The sequence below is a fragment of the Lynx rufus genome, unplaced genomic scaffold, assembly GCF_022079265.1.
Source record: "Lynx rufus isolate CCGP_SWC_20201006 ecotype Redwood Valley unplaced genomic scaffold, mLynRuf1.p SCAF_7, whole genome shotgun sequence".
In the NCBI taxonomy this organism is placed as follows: domain Eukaryota; kingdom Metazoa; phylum Chordata; class Mammalia; order Carnivora; family Felidae; genus Lynx; species Lynx rufus.
The window spans coordinates 132,237,362-132,255,759 of NW_025814889.1; the positions used below are offsets into that span (position 1 = coordinate 132,237,362).

The 18,398-nt window shown below is 48.7% G+C and overlaps 2 protein-coding genes across 4 annotated transcripts in view; one reads left to right on the top strand and one right to left on the bottom strand.

Moving 5' to 3' along the window:
• Positions 1-7,795, bottom strand: part of FAM227A (family with sequence similarity 227 member A) — a 77,231-nt gene extending 69,436 nt beyond the window's left edge. The window contains exons 1-3 of the mRNA XM_047065102.1: positions 7,711-7,795; positions 4,487-4,720; positions 1,941-2,023 (exon numbers count right to left, since the gene is read on the bottom strand). Coding sequence (XP_046921058.1) covers positions 1,941-2,023; positions 4,487-4,628 — 225 coding nt within the window. The 5' untranslated portion in view covers positions 4,629-4,720; positions 7,711-7,795. The remainder of the gene's footprint in view (positions 1-1,940; positions 2,024-4,486; positions 4,721-7,710) is intronic.
• Positions 7,739-16,347, top strand: CBY1 (chibby family member 1, beta catenin antagonist). Of its 3 annotated transcripts, none has more exons than XM_047065105.1 (5): positions 7,739-7,817; positions 11,316-11,431; positions 13,842-13,947; positions 14,034-14,152; positions 15,631-16,347. In XM_047065105.1, exons 2-5 carry the CDS (start codon positions 11,354-11,356, stop codon positions 15,709-15,711), a joined length of 384 nt encoding a protein of 127 aa, XP_046921061.1. In that variant the 5' UTR covers positions 7,739-7,817; positions 11,316-11,353; the 3' UTR covers positions 15,712-16,347. The 3 variants fall into 3 exon arrangements, with proteins under 3 accessions (XP_046921061.1, XP_046921060.1, XP_046921059.1); XM_047065104.1 differs by lacking the exon at positions 7,739-7,817 and adding an exon at positions 8,289-8,337; XM_047065103.1 differs by lacking the exon at positions 7,739-7,817 and adding an exon at positions 8,406-8,548.
• The last annotated feature ends 2,051 nt before the right edge of the window (positions 16,348-18,398 follow it).

An 18,398-nucleotide genomic window follows, 5' to 3' on the forward strand; every position in this document is an offset into this window, starting at 1 on the left:
GTGAGATCATGACCTGAGCTGAAATCAGGAGTCAGATGCTTAACCCACTGAGCCACCCAGGCACTGCTAAATTTTAAAAAATAAATCAAAAAGACTAACTCAAGAGATGAACTGACCCCAAAAGTCAGCACCAGAAAAGTTGGGATAGGGGTGCGGCTAAAACCTGCAGAGGCATTCACCAGGTCTGGGCCCTGGGGACAGAGGAGCCTGGTGGAAAGCAAGACGCCAGGGGTAATGGGGTTAGGAGATTTAGTTGGAAGTAAAGTGGCAGAAAAGATCTGCAAAACACACAGCTGGTAAAGGACTGTTATCCAAAATACACAAAGAATTGTTAAAACCCAACAATAAGAAAACAAACAACTCAATCAAAAAATGGGGCAGGGACACCTGGGTGGCTCAGTCAGTTAATTATCCAACTTCGGCTCAGGTCGTGATCTCATGGTTCATGAGTTCGAGCTCTGCGTAGGGCTCTGTGCTGACAGCTCACAGCCTGGAGCCCGCTTCGGATTCTGTGTCTCCTTCGCTCTCTGCTCCTCCCCTGCTCATGCTCTGTCTCTCCCTCTTTCAAAAATAAGTAAAAATTTAAAAATATATATATTAAAAAAATAAATTAAATAAAACAAAACAAAATTTTAAAAAATGGGGCAAAGACTTCAACAGACACCCCACTCAAGAAGAGAGACAGATGGCGAGTAGGCATATGGAGAGATGTTCAATGTCATTAGAGAATCGCAACTTCAAACGACAAGGAGATATCGCTATATCCTGATTAGAATGGCCAAAATCCAGAACACTGATAACACCAAATGCTGGTGAGGATGTGGAGTGACAGGAGCTCTCATTCATGGCTGCTGCGAATGCAAAAGGGTACAGCCACTTTGGGAGACACTTTGGCAGTTTCTTACAAAACTAAACATACTCTTACCAGATGGTCCAGGAATCACGCTCCTCACTATTTACCCAAATGAACTGAAAATATACATCCACACAAAACCCTGCACATAGATGTTCACAGCAGCCTTGTGCATAATTGCCAAAACTTAGAAGCAATCGAGAGGTCTTTCCGTAGGTGAACAGATAAATAAACTGTGGCACATCCAGACAAAGGAATATTATTCAGCCCCAAAAAGAAACGAGCTATCAAGCCATGAAAACACATGGAGGAACCTTAAATGCATATGACTAAGTGAAAGAAACCGATCTGAAAAGGCTGCATCCTGTATGGTTCTAACTCTGTCATTTTGGAAAAGGCAAATATGGAGACAGCAAAAAGTTCAGTGGTTGCCAGGAGATGCGGGGGCGCCGTAAATGGGGGGGAGGATTTTTAGGGCAGTGAGACTATTCTGTAGGATGCTACTAAGGTGGGGCGCCTGGGTGGCTCAGTCGGTTGGGCATCCGACTTCAGTTCAGGTCATGATCTCGCGGTTTGTGAGTTTGAGCCCCTCGTCAGGCTCCGCGCTCACAGCTCAGGGCCTGGAGCCTGCTTTGGATTCTGTGTCTCCCTCTCTCTGCCCCTCCCTGGCTCACGCTCTGTCTCTCTAAAATAAATGAATGTAAAAAAAAAAAAAAAAAGGATACTACAAAGGTGGATATATGTCATTACACATTTGTCCCAACTCATAGAATGTACAGCACAGAGAGCCCTAATGTAAACAACGAACTTGGGGTGATAATGATGCGTCAATGTGGGTTTATCACTTGTAACAAATGTACCAGTGTGGTGACAGGCAGCTTGCCCATGCATGGGGACAGGGGTATGTGGGAACTCTGTACTTTCAGCTCAATTTTGCTGTGAACTAAAACTGCTCCAAAAAAGAAAGCTTGCTAATTAATAAAATATATCTCTGAGACCCCTATTGTGCAAAGGTGCTTTCAAATAAATGGGCGGGACTCCCGGAGCCCTTACTGCCCCAAGCCTTACCTCAGCACCCATAACTCACCAGGTTGTTGGCCAACGCATTGGGACTCAGATCTAGCTCCCCAATCGTTTCGTTCACCTGGTGGATGGAACCAATAAGGCAGGCTGGCAGGTGAGTTTGCTAAGGAAATTTTCTGGGTGCTAATCATGCAGGAACAGGATGGGACTAGGCTGGCAAGGACAGTCCCTTACTCTCTCCACTAAACTACTTTCTTTGCAAACATTCACACTTCTTTTATCATTTTATTTTTTTTTTTTTTTTATTTTTTTTTTAAATTTTTTTTTTTTCAACGTTTATTCACTTTTGGGACAGAGAGAGACAGAGCATGTACGGGGGAGGGGCAGAGAGAGAGGGAGACACAGAATCCGAAACAGGCTCCAGGCTCTGAGCCATCAGCCCAGAGCCCGACGCGGGGCTCGAACTCACGGACCGCGAGATCGTGACCTGGCTGAAGTCGGACGCCTAACCGACTGCGCCACCCAGGCGCCCCTCTTTTATCATTTTAAATGAGTGGCTTTAGGCACCTGGGTGGCTCAGTCCCTTAAGCTTTGGACTTCGGCTCAGGTCATGATCTCACGGTCCATGAGTTCGTGAGTTCGAGCCCCGCATTGGGCTCTGTGCTGACAGCTCAGAGCCTGGAGCCTGCTTCAGATTCTTTGTCTCCCTCTCTCTCCGCCCCTCCCCCACTCACACTGTGTCTCTCTCTCTCTCTTTCTCTCTCAAAAATAAACATTAAAATAAACATTAAAAATACTCTCAAAAATAAACATTAAAAAATTAAAAAAAAATAAATGAGTGGCTTTATCAATTCTAAATGAAAACTAACCACATCCTAGACACCTTGGAAAAACATAAAAAGAAACACCCATTCTGCTACCACCGTAACAACCTCTGTTAGGATTCAGGGAGATTTCCTTCCAGTATTTTTTATACACATACCTTTTTACATAATTGTAATCTCAGTGAATGCGTGCTTTAGGACTCGGACTTCTCTTCCATTCATTATCATGATCATGCTCCATAGAGCTAAATAATCTTCATAGTATTTTAAATGGCATTATATGAATCCACTTGGAGAATGTACTTTAATACACTTAATTGTTTCATGGCTATTGAATACTTAAGTTGTTCATCATTTTTTTGCAATTGTAAATAATGCTGTGGTATACACAGAGAGTTGTTTCCATATTTTGGATTATTGCTTTAAGAGACATTTTCAGGTGAGGCATGGCTGGATCGGAGGGTATCTCAACCTTGTTTATCACTGTTGAAGTCTCTGCCTAGTTCAATGGCCCCTCTTGTCACCCTCTCTAGGTTTGCATTTCTTTCCGTCTTAGCCTCAATCGGTCTAGGATATATCCTTTGCAGAAGCCCCATAATCCTATCACTGCTCACTGCCTTCACAAAAAGCAGGGTTCACTCTTACTTCCATTATCCTCAAGGGTTCTTATAAACCGGAGGACACTTGACCAACGAAGACGCCAAGGAGGGACATGAAAATCATAGGAAGGGAAATGGGTTAGTTAGGTTGAGAGGAGTGTGGGATTAAGGAGGAAGAGGGGACATTAGAAAAAGGGCCAGGGAAGTGAGTCCCTGAAGCAGCCTCTGATGGGATCACTTGTGCTCATCTTGAGAAGGGTTTCTGAGAGGTGTAGAAAGCGAGGGGATACAGAGGGACACATGTTTTGGCTGGCAGCAGTGGGACTTGAAGGTCAATGGGCTCTTTATGAGATGGGACCATCTGGCGGTATTTATAACCTGAGAGGGTTATTTGCCAGATGAGCTCTAAGGTCCTCCAGAGATGGGGTTCTGCGGGTCCCTGGCATAGAGTTCAGAGTCACAAGTGAGATGTGGATCAATAAAGGGAGGGCTAGAGGAGTAAGATTCTGGAAGAGTCCAGGTGATGCCAGAGAGGGCAAACTCTGAGCCCAGGTAGGAGGCCTGGCAGGTGAGAAGTGAGGCCAATTGGAATGAGAACAATGAAGCTGGGTCTTTTTTTTTTTTTTTTTTAATGTTTGCTTATTTTTGAGACAGAGTGAGAGCAGGGGAAGGGCAGAGAGAGGGGGGGACACAGAATCCAAAGCAGGCTCCAGGCTCTGAGCTGTCAGCACAGAGCCCAACACGGGGCTCGAACTCATGAACCGTGAGATTGTGACCTGAGCCAAGGTTGTATGCTTAACCAACGGAGCCACCCAGGCGCCCCAACAAAGTTGGGTCTCAAGCTCACTTATCTGAGGGCCGAGGGCTTCACCATGACTTCTTATTTGCTACCTATAACTATAATTCTTTGGAAGACAGAAGATACTTCAACGAATATGTCAACAAATATTTCCAGTACTTCTTCCTTTGGGACTCTTTCCAATTATCCTAGTAAAATAAATTCAAACCAAACAACCCTTCACAGTCTCAAATTCTTTTAGAGCATAGGTCGGGCTTAACTAATTGAAAAAAATCAATGAGCACATAAGGAAAGGAGCTAATAACGTGTGTGACAGACACAAGCCCTGGTTACAGGTCTGCAGCAGGTGTATTTGGTCTGGATTGTAGACGGCACCATAAAAGGATACAGGGTGGATTGTCTTCCAGATTCTTCCTTGCGGCATTCTTCATTGCGTTCCGTGCAGCGAGGGAGACAGTCAGGTGCTCGTCTACTGGCACCATTGGCAAGGCAGTGACATTGATGGTATCTATGTTCCTGAAATAAGCCATGATCCAGTTTCTCGTAAACTGACAAAGAGTACGTTTCCACTTAAGAATCTCTCATTTCCCACTCCGATCTTGTTCTCTGTTCAGCCAGCCTCCTGGAAATCACAAATACCATAGAACCACCTTAGAAAGCACAACCATGCTCGTCTGGTAAGCAGGGCTGATGGCAAGGTGCACGCTGCCTGTGACACGGGGGATAAAGGCCTTCATCTGACACGCCCTTCTTGACTGAGGATTTCAGACACATCAACTTTTTCTGGCCTGTCGATGTTCCCCCTGTTTGCCAAGAAAGCTGTTCTAGTTTTTACAGTAAGGAGACTAGAGTGTTGGAAAGGCCAGGGCTCCAGAGCACCCAGCAAATCAGTTTCCAAATTAGAAAGGAAATCAAATTCCTGTCTCTCTGAGGCTCATCTGCAAAGTCAGAGATTTGGATTAGATTCCTAAGACCCTTTTTCGGCTCTCAGCTGCTCTGATTCTATGATACTGGGCCTATCTCCTCAGCATGAAGCTGGTGATCTACCTGAGGCTTTCTGCCCCCTCCCAGAATGCTGGCCCCATCACTACTCTTCCTCCTGCCTTCAGAACACTCCGGCTGGACTGCCCTCCTGGATCCTTGCTTATTAACCAGGAGTTCATTCTTCCATTTCTGGATCTTCCATATCCTGAGCCTGGTGGCATAGGCCTGTTTCTAAGGAAGTAAAGACTCAGATCGGCCCTCAAGAAGCTCATACATAATGGAAGGAGAGAGGAAAGGTAGTTTAGTGGGAAAATTAACCAAGGCCCCTCTCATCACATCCTCTCTCCCTCTTCTTCAGTTGATGCCTTCTGCTCTGCCCTTTTCTACGCGACCACTCATCCTATATGCCCGCCCCTCTGAAATTGCTCCTCGTCCCTGCTGTGCCATGCTGCTGGCCTCTATGCCTTTACACACGCAATTCCATCTAGTCAATGCACATCCCAGGTGACACATCTTTTAGAAAACCTTCTTGAATTACTCTAGGCCATTAGTGACCACCCTCCTCTGGAAAGTTCAGGATTCTGCTTTCATCTCTCCATTACAGCACTTACAATTCTGAACGGGAATTATTTGCTTCCACACCTTTTTCCATCAGGCAAGTTGCTCCCTAGGGGTTTGGCACACTCAATATTTGATTCCATTTTAGACTCATTCATCACGCTTCTTTCTAGTCCAGAGAAGCTATCCATTAGGGCCTGGGGCTGTCCCAAGTCAGCTGGATTGCAGGAAAGGCTGTCCCAGGCCCAGGTCAATACTATTTCCTCTTTCCTGCTCCCAGCCATAAGCCATGTAGGCAAGGGGGAGAGGGGTAAGGTGGAAGCAGGTGCACTGCAGGGCTCCCTTGTTTTCCTCCTACTCACTCCCCAGCATGACTGGAAAACTATAGCATGTTCTCTGAAAAGCAGGCTTTTAGGGCAACCCTGTCAAGAAGGCTCTTGCTTTAACTTAACATTCTTACTCATGCCTAATGGAGGAACTGACTATTACTATGCTCCTTAAAAGGAATGTTTAAGATACGCATGCCGTTCTCTTCTGAATTTTCCATCATACCGTTTTAGGTATTCTCTGAGATATGACAAGTCTTTACCTTCACTACTTGGGGAGGAAAAACGGATGGGGGAGACAATGAACTTCATGGAATGAACAACACTGCACGGTGTTGGGGGCAGGAGAATAGCAAACGTTCTGCTCTCATGTAGCAAGTATCCTGGCAGCCGAAGTGCGAATGCCCTCTGTTTAAAGTTAACACGTTAAACAATTTTAAGCATGTTAAATACGTTAAAACAATGCTGACTTTGGAATCAGGATTCAGTTTTGCCTTCAGCAATGACGAACTACTTACTGAGTGCCCGACACAAGCCAGCGGTGTGTTCTTCCTGGAGACAGGGTGGTGAGCGAAACCAGACTTGCTCCCTGCTCTAACGGACTTCTGTCTGCCAGGGGAGACATGTGGTAATCAAACAATTATATAAATAATTGTGAATGATAACTGTGACCACTGCTTTGAAGGAACATACGCAGTGCTGTGAGATGAGCTGAGATTACGTAAGGATGTAGGCAAGCTTGGAGGAAGAGCAGGAGTTAACTAGATAAAGGGGATGGGGAAATACCATCCAAGCAGAGGGGAGCAAGTGTAGAAAGGCAGGAAGAGGCGAGACCTGTGCATCGCAGTAGCCACTAGCCACATGTGACAACTGAGCCCTTGCAATCTGGTTAGTGTGACTGAAGAAATGAAATTTCAATTTTGGTTAATTTAATTTTTTTTAATGTTTATTTATTTCTGAGACAGAGAGAGACAGAGCATGAGTGGGGGAGGGGCAGAGAGAGAGGGAGACCCAGAATCTGAAGCAGGCTCCAGGCTCTGAGCTGTCAGCACAGAGTCCGACACGGGGCTCGAACTCACAGACCGTGAGATTATGACCTGAGCTGAAGTCGGGAGGCTCAACCGACTGAGCCACCCGGGTGCCCCCGATTTTAGTTAATTTAAACTTAAAAGCTGAAGCAGTATCAATGTAAAAGCACTGATCATATGTTGAAATGATAATATTTGGGATATACGAGTTAAATAAAATGTTCGAATCCATATAACCTGGTTTTTAAAAATCTTTAAAATATGGCTACTAGAAAATTCTAAATTACATACGTGGCCCACATCATGTTTCCATTGGGTAGTGCGGGATTAGACTGTGCAGGTCTTGGTTCTAGGACATGGAACTCTCCCCTTTTTAATACACTGAGGTGTAGTTGGAAGAAAATTGCACTTGGAGCCAGAGACCCATGGGTTCTGCCCCTCATTGGATGGATGGGCTGGTGCACTCACTAGGCACCCAATAAACATCCCTCGAATGGTTCTGAGTTTATTTTTCTAATGGAACCAATAGTTCACTGTTAGGACTTCAGGGGATCTGGAGTTGATTCTCGAGTAGTTCTCTGCCCTTGCTCACTGTGCCACCTTGAAGCGGTCCCTGGCCTCAGTTTCCCCTGCTTGTAAAAGCTGATGAGAGTCAGGAAACTGCAGTCTGCGGAAGTGGGCAGGGCGGATCATCGTCCTTCTTCTGTGCGTCTTACCTGAAGACATAGGCGAAATCCGACGAACTTGGGGCCGGTTCCGCCACGGGTCCCTCAGGGGACCCCGCAAAGTTCTGGATGGGACACCCGACATCCACCAGGAAGAGGTGCCCTTTGCTTTGTGCTCGGGGAGGAAGAGGAGGAGGAGGGGCGTCGGGGAGAGGCCCATTTTGCTACTGTGAGTCCTGGCGTTCCCCAGGAAACGCCAGGCGCAGTCACCACTGCCACCCTTCCCACAACAATGGAACCATAGTGAGCCACCGCTGCGTCCGCGAGACGCCGTTACCACAGTGATGGTCCCGGGTGGTCGGGGAGACCAGACCAATGGGCCTGTGGGGAGGGAGAGTGTAGTTCCTCGTCCCAGCCTATCGCACGGGGAATGGAAATGACTCCAGGAGACATCCCCCCCGCCGTGGATTGTCTTCAATGTATCGAGGGCAGTCCTCAAGTGTTTCTGATGCTTCGCGGAGGCTCCCGTTGGACACCCCGCCGCGCCGGGCACCCCCATATCTCTCGGTGGTAGAGGCCGGGGCGGGGCTGCGCGTGCGCGCGCGGATGGGGGGCGGAGCATCCCGGGAGCCGTGGTCGCGGTGGGTGACGCGAGCCTCTGCAGGCGGTTTCCGGCAGGTATCTGGCTGTGTTTTGTCCCTGGCTCCTGGGGCGCGACTGTTCTGAGCCTGGCGTCGCTCCAGGGCCCGAGGAGGGATGGGACGCCCGGGCGTGCTCCAGGGGACCCGGGGCTTCCCCGCCGCTGGAGCGGCCCGAGGGCGCGGCACAGGGGGCGGAGGCTGGGTTCATCCCAGGCCGGTCTCCGCACTTCTCGGAGCGGGTTTCCTCGGTGAGAAACCGGGGTGGTAGTTCCTCCCCGTCAACCGGCTGGCTGTGAAGGGGGTTAGATGAAGGCGTGCGTGTGAACGTTTGTTCTCTACGGTTAGTTGAGTCCAGCAGCCCCGGGTGGCAGAGTTTCTGCGCGGCGCGGCTCTGAAATCTTTGAGGGACGCATATCTCTTCGAGAATCCAATGAAAGTCAAAAACTGCCCCCTCACCTTCTTGTTAGGTAAAAATAGGATAGTGTATGTTGTGGTCCATTGCAAACTGTAAAGCATTGCACAGTGATGAAGTGATTATTGTCATCAGCGCAGAGGAGTAGACCTTATTTGAAACCCAATTCCACCACCTTCCCACCGCGTGATTGGGAGCGAGTTACTTTACTTCTCTAAGCCTCCGTTTTCTGATCTGTAGACTGGGACATACTTCACTTCATCTATTTCTCAGGGTTGTTGTGAGCATCAAATGCTCACAGCTTTTTATAAACACCAACACACTATAACAACCTGTAAGTGAGTAACTGTTGTTATCTCTGATTACAAATAAAGAAGCGGGGGGGGGGCAGAGAAGATAAGTTCTGGGGTCCCACTGGGGCTGAGTGGCAGAGCCATGACTGGAACCCAGATGCTCTTCCTTCACTTCCTTAGAGCTGAGCCCTCTCTCCCCAGGGAGTTTCACTAGAGAGACAGCTGCCTTGGGCCACGGGGGTCAGCTGGAACTTCTGGGTCCACACTAATGTTCCAGGATCCTAGGGACTCAGCCAAAGTTGTTCGTGGATTATTGGTACTGACTTAAAAGGCAGCTCCACCAGACCCTTCCTTTTCCTCATCTGTAATATATTGATGATCGTTCTCTGCTTAAGGGTTATGAGAATGGATGAGGTTGTGAGGGAATTGCTCCTGGTAAAACCCAGAGAAATAAAGTAACTTGGCTAGGGTTTAGCAGGCAATTGAGGGGCAGAGCCAGACCTGGAACTCCAAGTTGCGTCCAAGTGATACACTCAGGCATGACTGGAGGCTTTGCAAGAACAACTTGGCTAAGTATTTTTCCTTTTTCAGATGTCTCCAGATGCTTGGAAGGGCAGGTGCTGCCTTTTAGCTGTTTTTTGTTCTTTTGTTTTTTTTTTTTCCATAATTAACACATGAATATATTACCATTGTAGTAATTTATTAAATCTAGAAATATATTCCTTTAATCTAATTTGATATTATAACATGGAATTGCCACCATTTGACCATTTTTTACCTATAAAATGACAATGTCACTTAAGCCAGCCATCCCATTCCCCTTCCCGCATTAAGCATATTGAGCAGTTTGGTGTATCCTTCCAGATTTTATTTTGTTTTGTTTTATTTAATTTATTTAAGAGAGAGAGAGAAAGTGCATAAGCAGGGAGAGAGAGGGGGAGAGACACAGAAAGAGAGAGACTCTTAAGCAGGCTCCACACCCAGCACACAGCCAGACATGGGGCTCAGTTCCATGACCCTGACATCATGACCTGAGCTGAAATCAAGAGTTGGATCCTTAACCAACTGAGCCACCCAGGTGCCCCGATTTTCTTCTATTTTTTAATGTGCACACCTACATTCTTGCCTTTTTTTTCTTTATTTCTGTCTTCTCTTATACCATCATAGTATACACATTGTTCTGTAGCTTGCTTTTCTTTTTTTTTAATGTTTATTTTTGAGAGAGAGACAGAGTGCAAGCAGGGGAGGGACAGAGGGGGGTGGATAGAGGATGCAAAGTGGGCTCCCTGCTGACAGCAGAGAGTCTGAGGTGGGGCTCGAACCCACAAGCCTTGAGACCATGACCTGAGCCAAAGTCGGATGCTCAACCTACTGAGCCACCCAGGTGCCCCTGCAGCTTGCTTTCTTAATGTTAGAGTATGTTGGGTTCTTTCCAGGTCAGTCCATATACAGCTGCCTCGTTGTTTTTACCTACCCTGTAGCATTCCATTGTAAGAACACAACACTGTATTTGGCTACACCAACCATTGGTAGACATTTTGGATTGTTTCTTTTTTTTCACTGTTACCAACAGTAGGGAATTTTTTTTTTTCTAAGTTTTTAAATTTATTTGGAGAGAGAGAGAGAGTGTGGGAGAGGGGCAGAGAGGGAGAGAGAATTCCAAGCAGGCTCTGGGCTGCCAGAGAACCATGAGACCATGACCTGAGCTGAAATCAAGAGTCAGATGCTTAACTGACTGAGCCACACAGGCGCCCCAACAGCGGGGAACATTTATCTGTACCTGTCCAATTCTTTGTGGAGGCCAAACTTTTAGAAGTAAATTTGCTGGCCAAAAAGTATACACATTCAAAGTTTTGCTAGGTTGAAGCGCCTGGGTGGCTCAGTGGGTTAAGCATCCGACTCTTGATTTCGGCCCAGGTCATGAGCTCACAGTTGTGAGATTGAGCCCCATGTTGGGCTCTGTGCTGAGCATGGGGCCTGCTTGAGATTCTCTCTTCCTCTCTCTGTCCGTACCTTGCTTGTGCATGCGTTCTCTCTCTGTCTCTCTCAAAGAATAAATAAATGAACTCTAAAAAAAGAAAATAAAAATTTCCTAGGTTTTGCCTAACTGAAAAAATTGTAGCATCTTGTGTCTCCACCTAGAGAAAATGAAAAGTGTGGGTGCCTGCGTGGCTCAGTGGGTTGAGTGTCTGACTCTTGATTTGGGTTCAGGTCATGATCCCAGAGTTGCGGGATGGAGCCCCGCATCGGGCTCCACAGTGGCGTAAGGTCGACTCATCTGTTTGTACCCGTGACTTTTCCTGACCCTAGGAGAAGGGAGCATTGGCCTTTCCTTCATCCGGCCAAAGATGCCTCTCTTTGGAAATACGTTCAGTCCCAAGAAGACGCCCCCTCGGAAATCTGCTTCTCTCTCCAATCTGCATAATGTGAGTATCACTACTGGGCCCATCCCGGTGTGCAGTGTGGCTGAAACATCAAGCCTGGTCCCTGATGGAAAGTGTCGTCCTCCAGAGGCACCTTTGTAAGGAAGACATCCTTCTAATTCATATTATTGCTATTGCTAAAAACCTTTTTAACTCTTGGGGCTCCTGGCTGGCTCAGTCGGAAGAGCATGTGACTCTTGATCTCAGGGTTGTGAGTTTGAGCCCCATGTTGGATGTAGAGATTACTTAAATAAATAAAATTTTTTTTTGGTTTTTTAATTTTAGAAAGAGAGAATGCAAGCAGGGGAGAGGGGCAGGGGAGAGAGGAGAGAGAATCCCAAGCAGACTCCATGCTCTGTGGAGCCCAATGGGGGGCTCAGTCCCATAGCCCTGGGATCATGACCCCAGCCAAAATCAAGAGTCAAATGTTCAACCAACTGAGCCACCCAGGCATCCCAAATACATAAACTTAAAAAATTTTTTTTTAATGTTTGTTTATTTTTATTTTATTTTTAATTTTTTAAATCTTTAATATTTTCTTCTTTTTTTTTAATGTTTATTTTTGAGACAGGGAGAGACAGAGCATGAAAGGGGGAGGGCCAGAGAGAGGGAAACACAGAATCTGAAGCAGGCTCCAGACTCCGAGCTGTCAGCCTGGAGCCCGACGCAGGGCTCGAACTCACGGACTGTGAGATCATGACCTGAGCTGAAGTCAGACGTTTAACTGACTGAGCCACCCAGGCACCCCTAATGTTTGTTTATTTTTCAGAGAGAGAGCACAAGCAGAGGAGGGGCAGAGAGCGAAGGGGGCACAGAATCCGAAGCAGGCTCCAGGCTCTGAGCTGTCAGCACAGCGGGGCTCGAACTCACGAACCGTGAGATCATGACCTGAGCCGAAGTTGGACACTTAACTGACTGAGCCACCCAGGTGCCCCCAAATAAATAAACTTTAAAACAAAACCAAAAATGGGGTGCCTGGATGGCTCAGTCTTAGGTTAAGTGTCCAACTTCCGCTCAGGTCATGATCTCGTGGTTTGTGAGTTCGAGTCCTGCATCGGGCTCTGTGCTGACAGCTCGGAGCCTGGAGCCTGCTTCGGATTTAGTGTCTTCCTCTCTCTCTGCCCCTCCTCCCCTTGTGCTCTGTTTCTCTCAAAAATAAATAAACATTAAAAAGAATTAAAAAACAAGAAGAAAAACCAAGAACAAGAACATTTTTAAGTCCTGTTTGGAAATCATTGTCAGAGCGTGTTCAAGAACCTAGTAAGACAGTCAATCTCATCGTGATTCGGGCTCCAAATGACACTAGCCAGCTCGTCTTCAGTTTATTCCCAGGACTTAGCCAAGAATCCATTTTAGTTGTGTCTAAGAATCATACTCATTCTCAAAGGATGATGTTCTGCCACCGTTAGTGTCATTCAAGGCTGTGTGGAAGCTCTAGACAGCAGCTCCTCAAGGGCAGGGCTGGTCACATTCACCTTGGAATCCCTCGGCCTAGTCCTGGCGTGGCGTGGCTGCTGAGTGAGTCGTAGAAACTTTGAAAACCATGTTACAGACCACCTATGACTGACTACTGATTGAGTGTTAGCATTTCATGCCTTTTTTGTGACCTGTAGCGCCCCATGGTGAGCAAGCGATCACCTCGGGGCTTATTAACCTTTAAAAAGGATTTTCTACTTTATTAAAAATGTATGGTAGGATTTCTTAAAACCGTTAAGTGCCAAGTAGACGTCAAATAATTCAAATTTCGATATATGTAGTTTTTCTGGAAAACCTGTATCTTACAATAAGGTGGGACGTTTCTTCCCTCTTAGAGTTTAAAAGGTTTTGTTGTGGGGCGCCTGGATGGCTTGGTCGGTCAAGCGGCCAGCTTCAGCTTAGGTCATGATCTCAACGGGTTTGTGAGTTTGAGCCCCGCGTCGGGCACTGTGCTGTCAGTGAGGAGCCTGCTTCGGATCTCTGCGCTCTCTCTCTCTGTCTCTCTCAAAAACAATAAGTAAACATTAAAAAAAAAAGTAGGGGCTCCTAGGTGGCTCAGTCAAATGAGCGTCCGACTTTGGTTCAGGTCACGATCTCATGGTTCGTGAGTTCGAGCCCCACATCGGACTGGCCGCTGTCAGCCTGTCAGCGCAGAGCCCACTTTGAATCCTCTGTCCCCCTCTCTCTGTCCCTTCCCCGCTTACATTCTCTTCTCTCAAAAAATTTTTTTTTTAATTTATTAAAATAAATAAAAGTTTTTGTTGTTTTGTGCCTTATCGGATTTTCTGACTTTTAACAAAAAGTTACGAAGTGTGCGAGGTAAGGATTAGAAAAAGGAAGTTAGTTGCTGGGATACAAATACAGTTAGCAGGAGAGTCACTGGGACTGGGGTCCCCCGTGTGCTTCCTGAAGCCTCCATGCAGTGTCTCGTCCACAGCTGGACCGGTCAACCCGGGAGGTGGAGCTGGGCCTTGACTATGGAACCCCCACTATGAACCTGGCAGGGCAAAGCCTGAAGTTTGAAAATGGCCAGTGGATAGCAGGTGGGCTGATTTCCTGCCCTTCTGTCCAGCAAGATTGTGGAAAGGAAGCCCCCACGTAACTAACTGCTCGTTCTGTCCTTCCCCAGAGATGGGGATTAGCGGAGGTGTGGACCGGAGGGAGGCTCAGCGCCTACGCAGGCGGAACCAGCAGTTGGAGGAAGAGAACAACCTCTTGCGGCTGAAGGTGGACATCCTGCTGGACATGGTGAGGAGGGTGATGGGGAGGGGCGCCTAGGCTTTCCTTTTGGGGAGGCTCCACAGAGAGTCATTCCATCCAGCTGATTCCTTTGGAATGCCAGTTTGCCCAGGTAAGTTGCTTCGAATCCAAAGATACAAATTTTTTTTTTCACATTTATTTATTTTTGAGACAGAGCATAAACCGGGGAGGGTCCGAGAGAGAGGGAGACACAGAATCCGAAACAGGCTCCAGGCTCTGAGCTGTCAGCACAGAGCCCGACGCGGGGCTCGAACTCACGGACCGCGAGATCCTGACCTGAGCCGAAGTCAGACGCTTAACCGACTGAGCCACCCAGGCGCCCCTGAATCCAAAGATATAAATGAGCGAGTCCCTACTCTCAGGGCCTCACTGTCTCGCAGGGAGATGGACAAGAAACAAAATGACAGTGCCTGGGGGCAAGAGTAACAATTGGAGTGTGCCCAGGGCCTGGCGCCAGCACAAGCGAAAGTAATTCTATCCAGTCAGGAGGGTGTCACAGAAAGGGATGTTTGAATTGAATGTAGAAGGACCAAGGGAGGATCGGAGGGTGGGAAGAGGGCATTCCAGGAAGAAGGACCGTCTGCTCGTGGCCCGAAGTTGTCCCATATCCAGCGGGCATTAGTGAGTGTCAGACCTGCCGAGGGGCCCGCTCTGTGCTGGTGTCAGTTTCCTGTGGCTGCTAAAAACCCCGCGGGCTGTTGGGACTGGGGGTGCCGGTGAAAGTTGGCCGGGAGGCAGGCGCGCCTCTGCTGTCACGGTTAAGAGCGTGCGTTCTGGAGCTAACCTGCCTGGTTCCTTGTTCGGCTCCACCACTGGCCATGTGACTTCAGCGTGTTGTTTAACTGCCCTGTGTGAAGAAACTTAGTTTCGTTGTCGAATAGGCACAATGATAGGATCTGCCTCATGCTGAGTTAATCACACAAGCACCTGCAATAGTGTATTGCTCCGAAGGGCAGCTCTTATTTCACGGTAAGCCGACTTCCACTCTGGAGAGTAAAGTTTCTGTCCCTGTCTTGAATGTCTTCCACCTTCTACTCAGGGGCTTTCTCAAGCCCCCTGAAAAACCCTAGTAGGAAAAGTGGCATTCTTTTTCGGGTATTTTTTCCCCCCTGATCACCATTATGGGAGCTACAGATCAGAAGCTACTCAGACTCTTATTTCTTTAGCCTTAGAATGGTCCATTATGTGCCTTTTTCATCCCCTGAGGCCTGCCGTCTTCAAGGCAGTGAACTTGGTGCAATCCTAGGTGACCAAAATGTGGAGAGGGTGGACTGTGATTAAGTACCGGAGGCCCTGGGTTGTCAGGGGGTTGCATTCTGCCCGGGTACAAAGGGGTTCCCCTCGTGGGGGCCGTCAGTGGCGTGTGAGGGTAGGGATGCTCTCCCCACCGCGCAGAGCTGCCCTCGCAAACCTGCAACAGCCCCGGAAGGTCCTTCTTGGTTAACGGTCCGCTGCCTCACTTTCAGCTCTCTGAAACCACCGCCGAGTCCCACTTGATGGAGAAGGAATTGGAAGAACTGAAAAGCACCAGCCGCAGGAGGAAATGAAGACCCTGAAGACATTCGCTAGGAGGAAAGGGAGAAGCCCACCGATCAGAGGAGGTGGATGGGGCTGAGGGGTTTTTCTAGCCGAACTAGTGGCCCAGAGTGTCCTATCACGGGGCCAGAAGGCACCGGCCCCCTCGGTTTGGCAGCGGGAACACACTGGTGGAAGCCAGGACTCCAGGCCAGGGCAGTCCTAGGAATGAGCCCTGGGATGCTGTCTAGTCACTCCACGTACGAATGCGCCTTCCCAGGTTCGCCCTCACCGGACTGATGCTGTGGCCAAAGCAGCTGGAGTTCATTGTCTCCCCCCTCACGCTGGGCTGGTGTCCGGGGTGTGGCACCAGTTCTAAAGAGTCCTACCTCAGGGCCCTTGGATGAGCAGCTCTCCCGGTCCTCCCTGCCCCTGCCCCCCCCCCCCCCAGGCCTACTCGCTTCGTCCTTCGAAGAATACTCAGTCCCCAGATCCACAGCCTCTTCTGGCTTCGGCTTGTCAGTGGCCAGCACCAGCCTTCCACGGGCAACACTGCATTTTTGTGCTACTTTCCCGTTTACACGCTTTTCTGAAAATTAAATGCTGGTATGTAATCTGTGCGTGGCCAAAGTGACTGAAAAATGAAAGCAGCAGTTCTTGAAGAAGTACATAGAGCCTGGCGTCGAAGCTTCTGTTTCGCCGTCCAGAGACCGAATTTTTGAGTTGTGGGGAAACGCCACCACGGCAGGAGAAGCGCTCCAGCTCCCCGGGCATCGGCAGAGGCCGACCTGGAACAGAAGCAGTGTCCCTGCCCAAATTCTGCTGCAGCCCTTCGGAGATTTGCCACCAGCCTGAACCTGGCAGGGACCGAGCGGTCGGGGTGGGAGGCTGCATTCCTAGAGTGGGAATTTGCACCCAAGTCCGTGTGAGCTGCTCTGGTTGGAGGAGGGAGTCAGTGAGAGAGAACCCAGCTCCACAGTTAAAGGGGAGGGCGCCAAGACGGGGACAGAGTCCAGGGCTTTAGACTGGGGATGGCCACTATGGTCAATAATTTCTGAAAGCCGGTGACTTGCCTAGGACAGGCCTCAGCACTTTGCCCCTGCTCATTTCCTTCTCTGCTCAGCCCCGCGAAGCAGGGACCATCAGCACGTGTCCTTGCAGGTAAGGAGCCAGACTCCAGGAGGTTCAGAAACCGGTCCGGGATCGCACAGCAGAAGCGTGGGAGCCTGTGGACTCCTAGCTCCCGGTGAAAGGGAGGGGCCGGGTGGAGGACAGCCTCTGTTGGAGGCTGCTGTCCACAGCCCACCCTTAGGAACAGCTTTAGGGGAGACGGATAGAAGCTCCAGCCCATAAACCTTACTTTCTGATAGGAGAGAAGAACTCTGAAAAAATTAGGGGAGGTTACAAATACATGCGGGGTGTAAGTCTCCAGGTGCAGATATTGGGAGCAGTTGGGGGTTGGCACTTCCTAGGGCAGCATCGTTGGCAACCACTTCCTGAGTGCCTTTGGTGCCAGACAGCCCGTTGCTAATTCTCAGGATTCAAGTGTGTCATCGTCCCCTGCTCTGAGATGAAGAAACGAGTCCGGCAAGGTGACACAGCTGGAAGGGACGGAGCCCAGGCTGAAACCTTGGGAATCATGAGGGGCAGGATTGGGTGTCAGTGATGTGGGTCCCCCTCTGCACCCCCACTGGCGCCGGAGGGGGTTGGAGTCACTATGTGGAACCGTTCTGCAGTGAAGGAGGACTTTTCATTAGTTTAATGTTTATTTTTGAGAGAAAGAGAGTGCAAGTAAAGGGCAGAGAGAGAGGGAGACACAGAATCCGAAGCAGGCTCCAGGCTCCGAGCTGTCAGCACGGAGCCTGACATGGGGCTCAAACCCACGAGCTGTGAGATCATGACCTGAGTCAAAGTCGGATGCTCAACCAACTGAGCCACCCGGGAGCCCCAAGGACTTTTATTTTGAGTGAAAAGGCAAATAAGCCATTGGTGGGTTTTGAGCAGAGGAGTGTGACGATCAATTTTTTTTTTTTTTTTTTTTTTTTTTTTTTTTTTTTTAATCCTCTGGCCAGATCCTCTGCCTTCTGTGTGGAGAAAACAGACTGAAGGGGGCCAGGCTGGGACAAGACAGGTGGCAGGAGAGAAGGTGAAGTGGTCAGATTCTGGACTGAATTGAAGGTGGCACCCACCAGTGTTTGGTGTTTTTCCTCACCGAAGTGCTATATTCTTTCAAGTCCCTACCTTCCTTTTTTTAAGGTTTTATTTTTAAATAATCTCTACACCCAACAGGGGGCTTGCACTCATAGCCCCGAGCTGAAGAGTTGCACACTGCACCGACTGAGCGAGCCAGGCACCCCCTCAAGTTCTTATCTTTCTAGTCAGATCCATCCTTCAGGTTCTGGTTAAAATTCTTCCTCCTTCGAAGCCTTTATTAACCAAATCTGCTACTTGGGGGACACCCAAAGAAATAGTACTGTCTACTTGACGGTATCCCTTGTGATCTTCAGCAACTTCTGGGACTTTCTGGGCTGCGTGTCCGGTTAGGGGGAGCTGTTACTGAGGAGCTTCGCGAGAGCTCTGGGGGCCTGAGGGCGCAAGTGCAGGATTAGGGGCAATCAGAGGAAGTGGTACAGTTTGAGGCCTCGCAAGGGGCCCCCACCTGCACTATCGTACAGATAGGGGCTGATGGGTATTTTTTACGGGAGGGGCTTCCAGCTTT

What these genes read in the sequence shown, in the direction of transcription:
- CBY1 (XM_047065103.1), top strand. Translation starts at nt 8,416, where the DNA reads ATGGGACGCCCGGGCGTGCTCCAGGGGACCCGGGGCTTCCCCGCCGCT. An exon ending in TCTCGGAGCGGGTTTCCTCG is followed by an intron (nt 8,549 to 11,315) that starts GTGAGAAACCGG and finishes TCCTGACCCTAG; the next exon opens with GAGAAGGGAGCATTGGCCTT. An exon ending in CTCTCTCCAATCTGCATAAT is followed by an intron (nt 11,432 to 13,841) that starts GTGAGTATCACT and finishes TCTCGTCCACAG; the next exon opens with CTGGACCGGTCAACCCGGGA.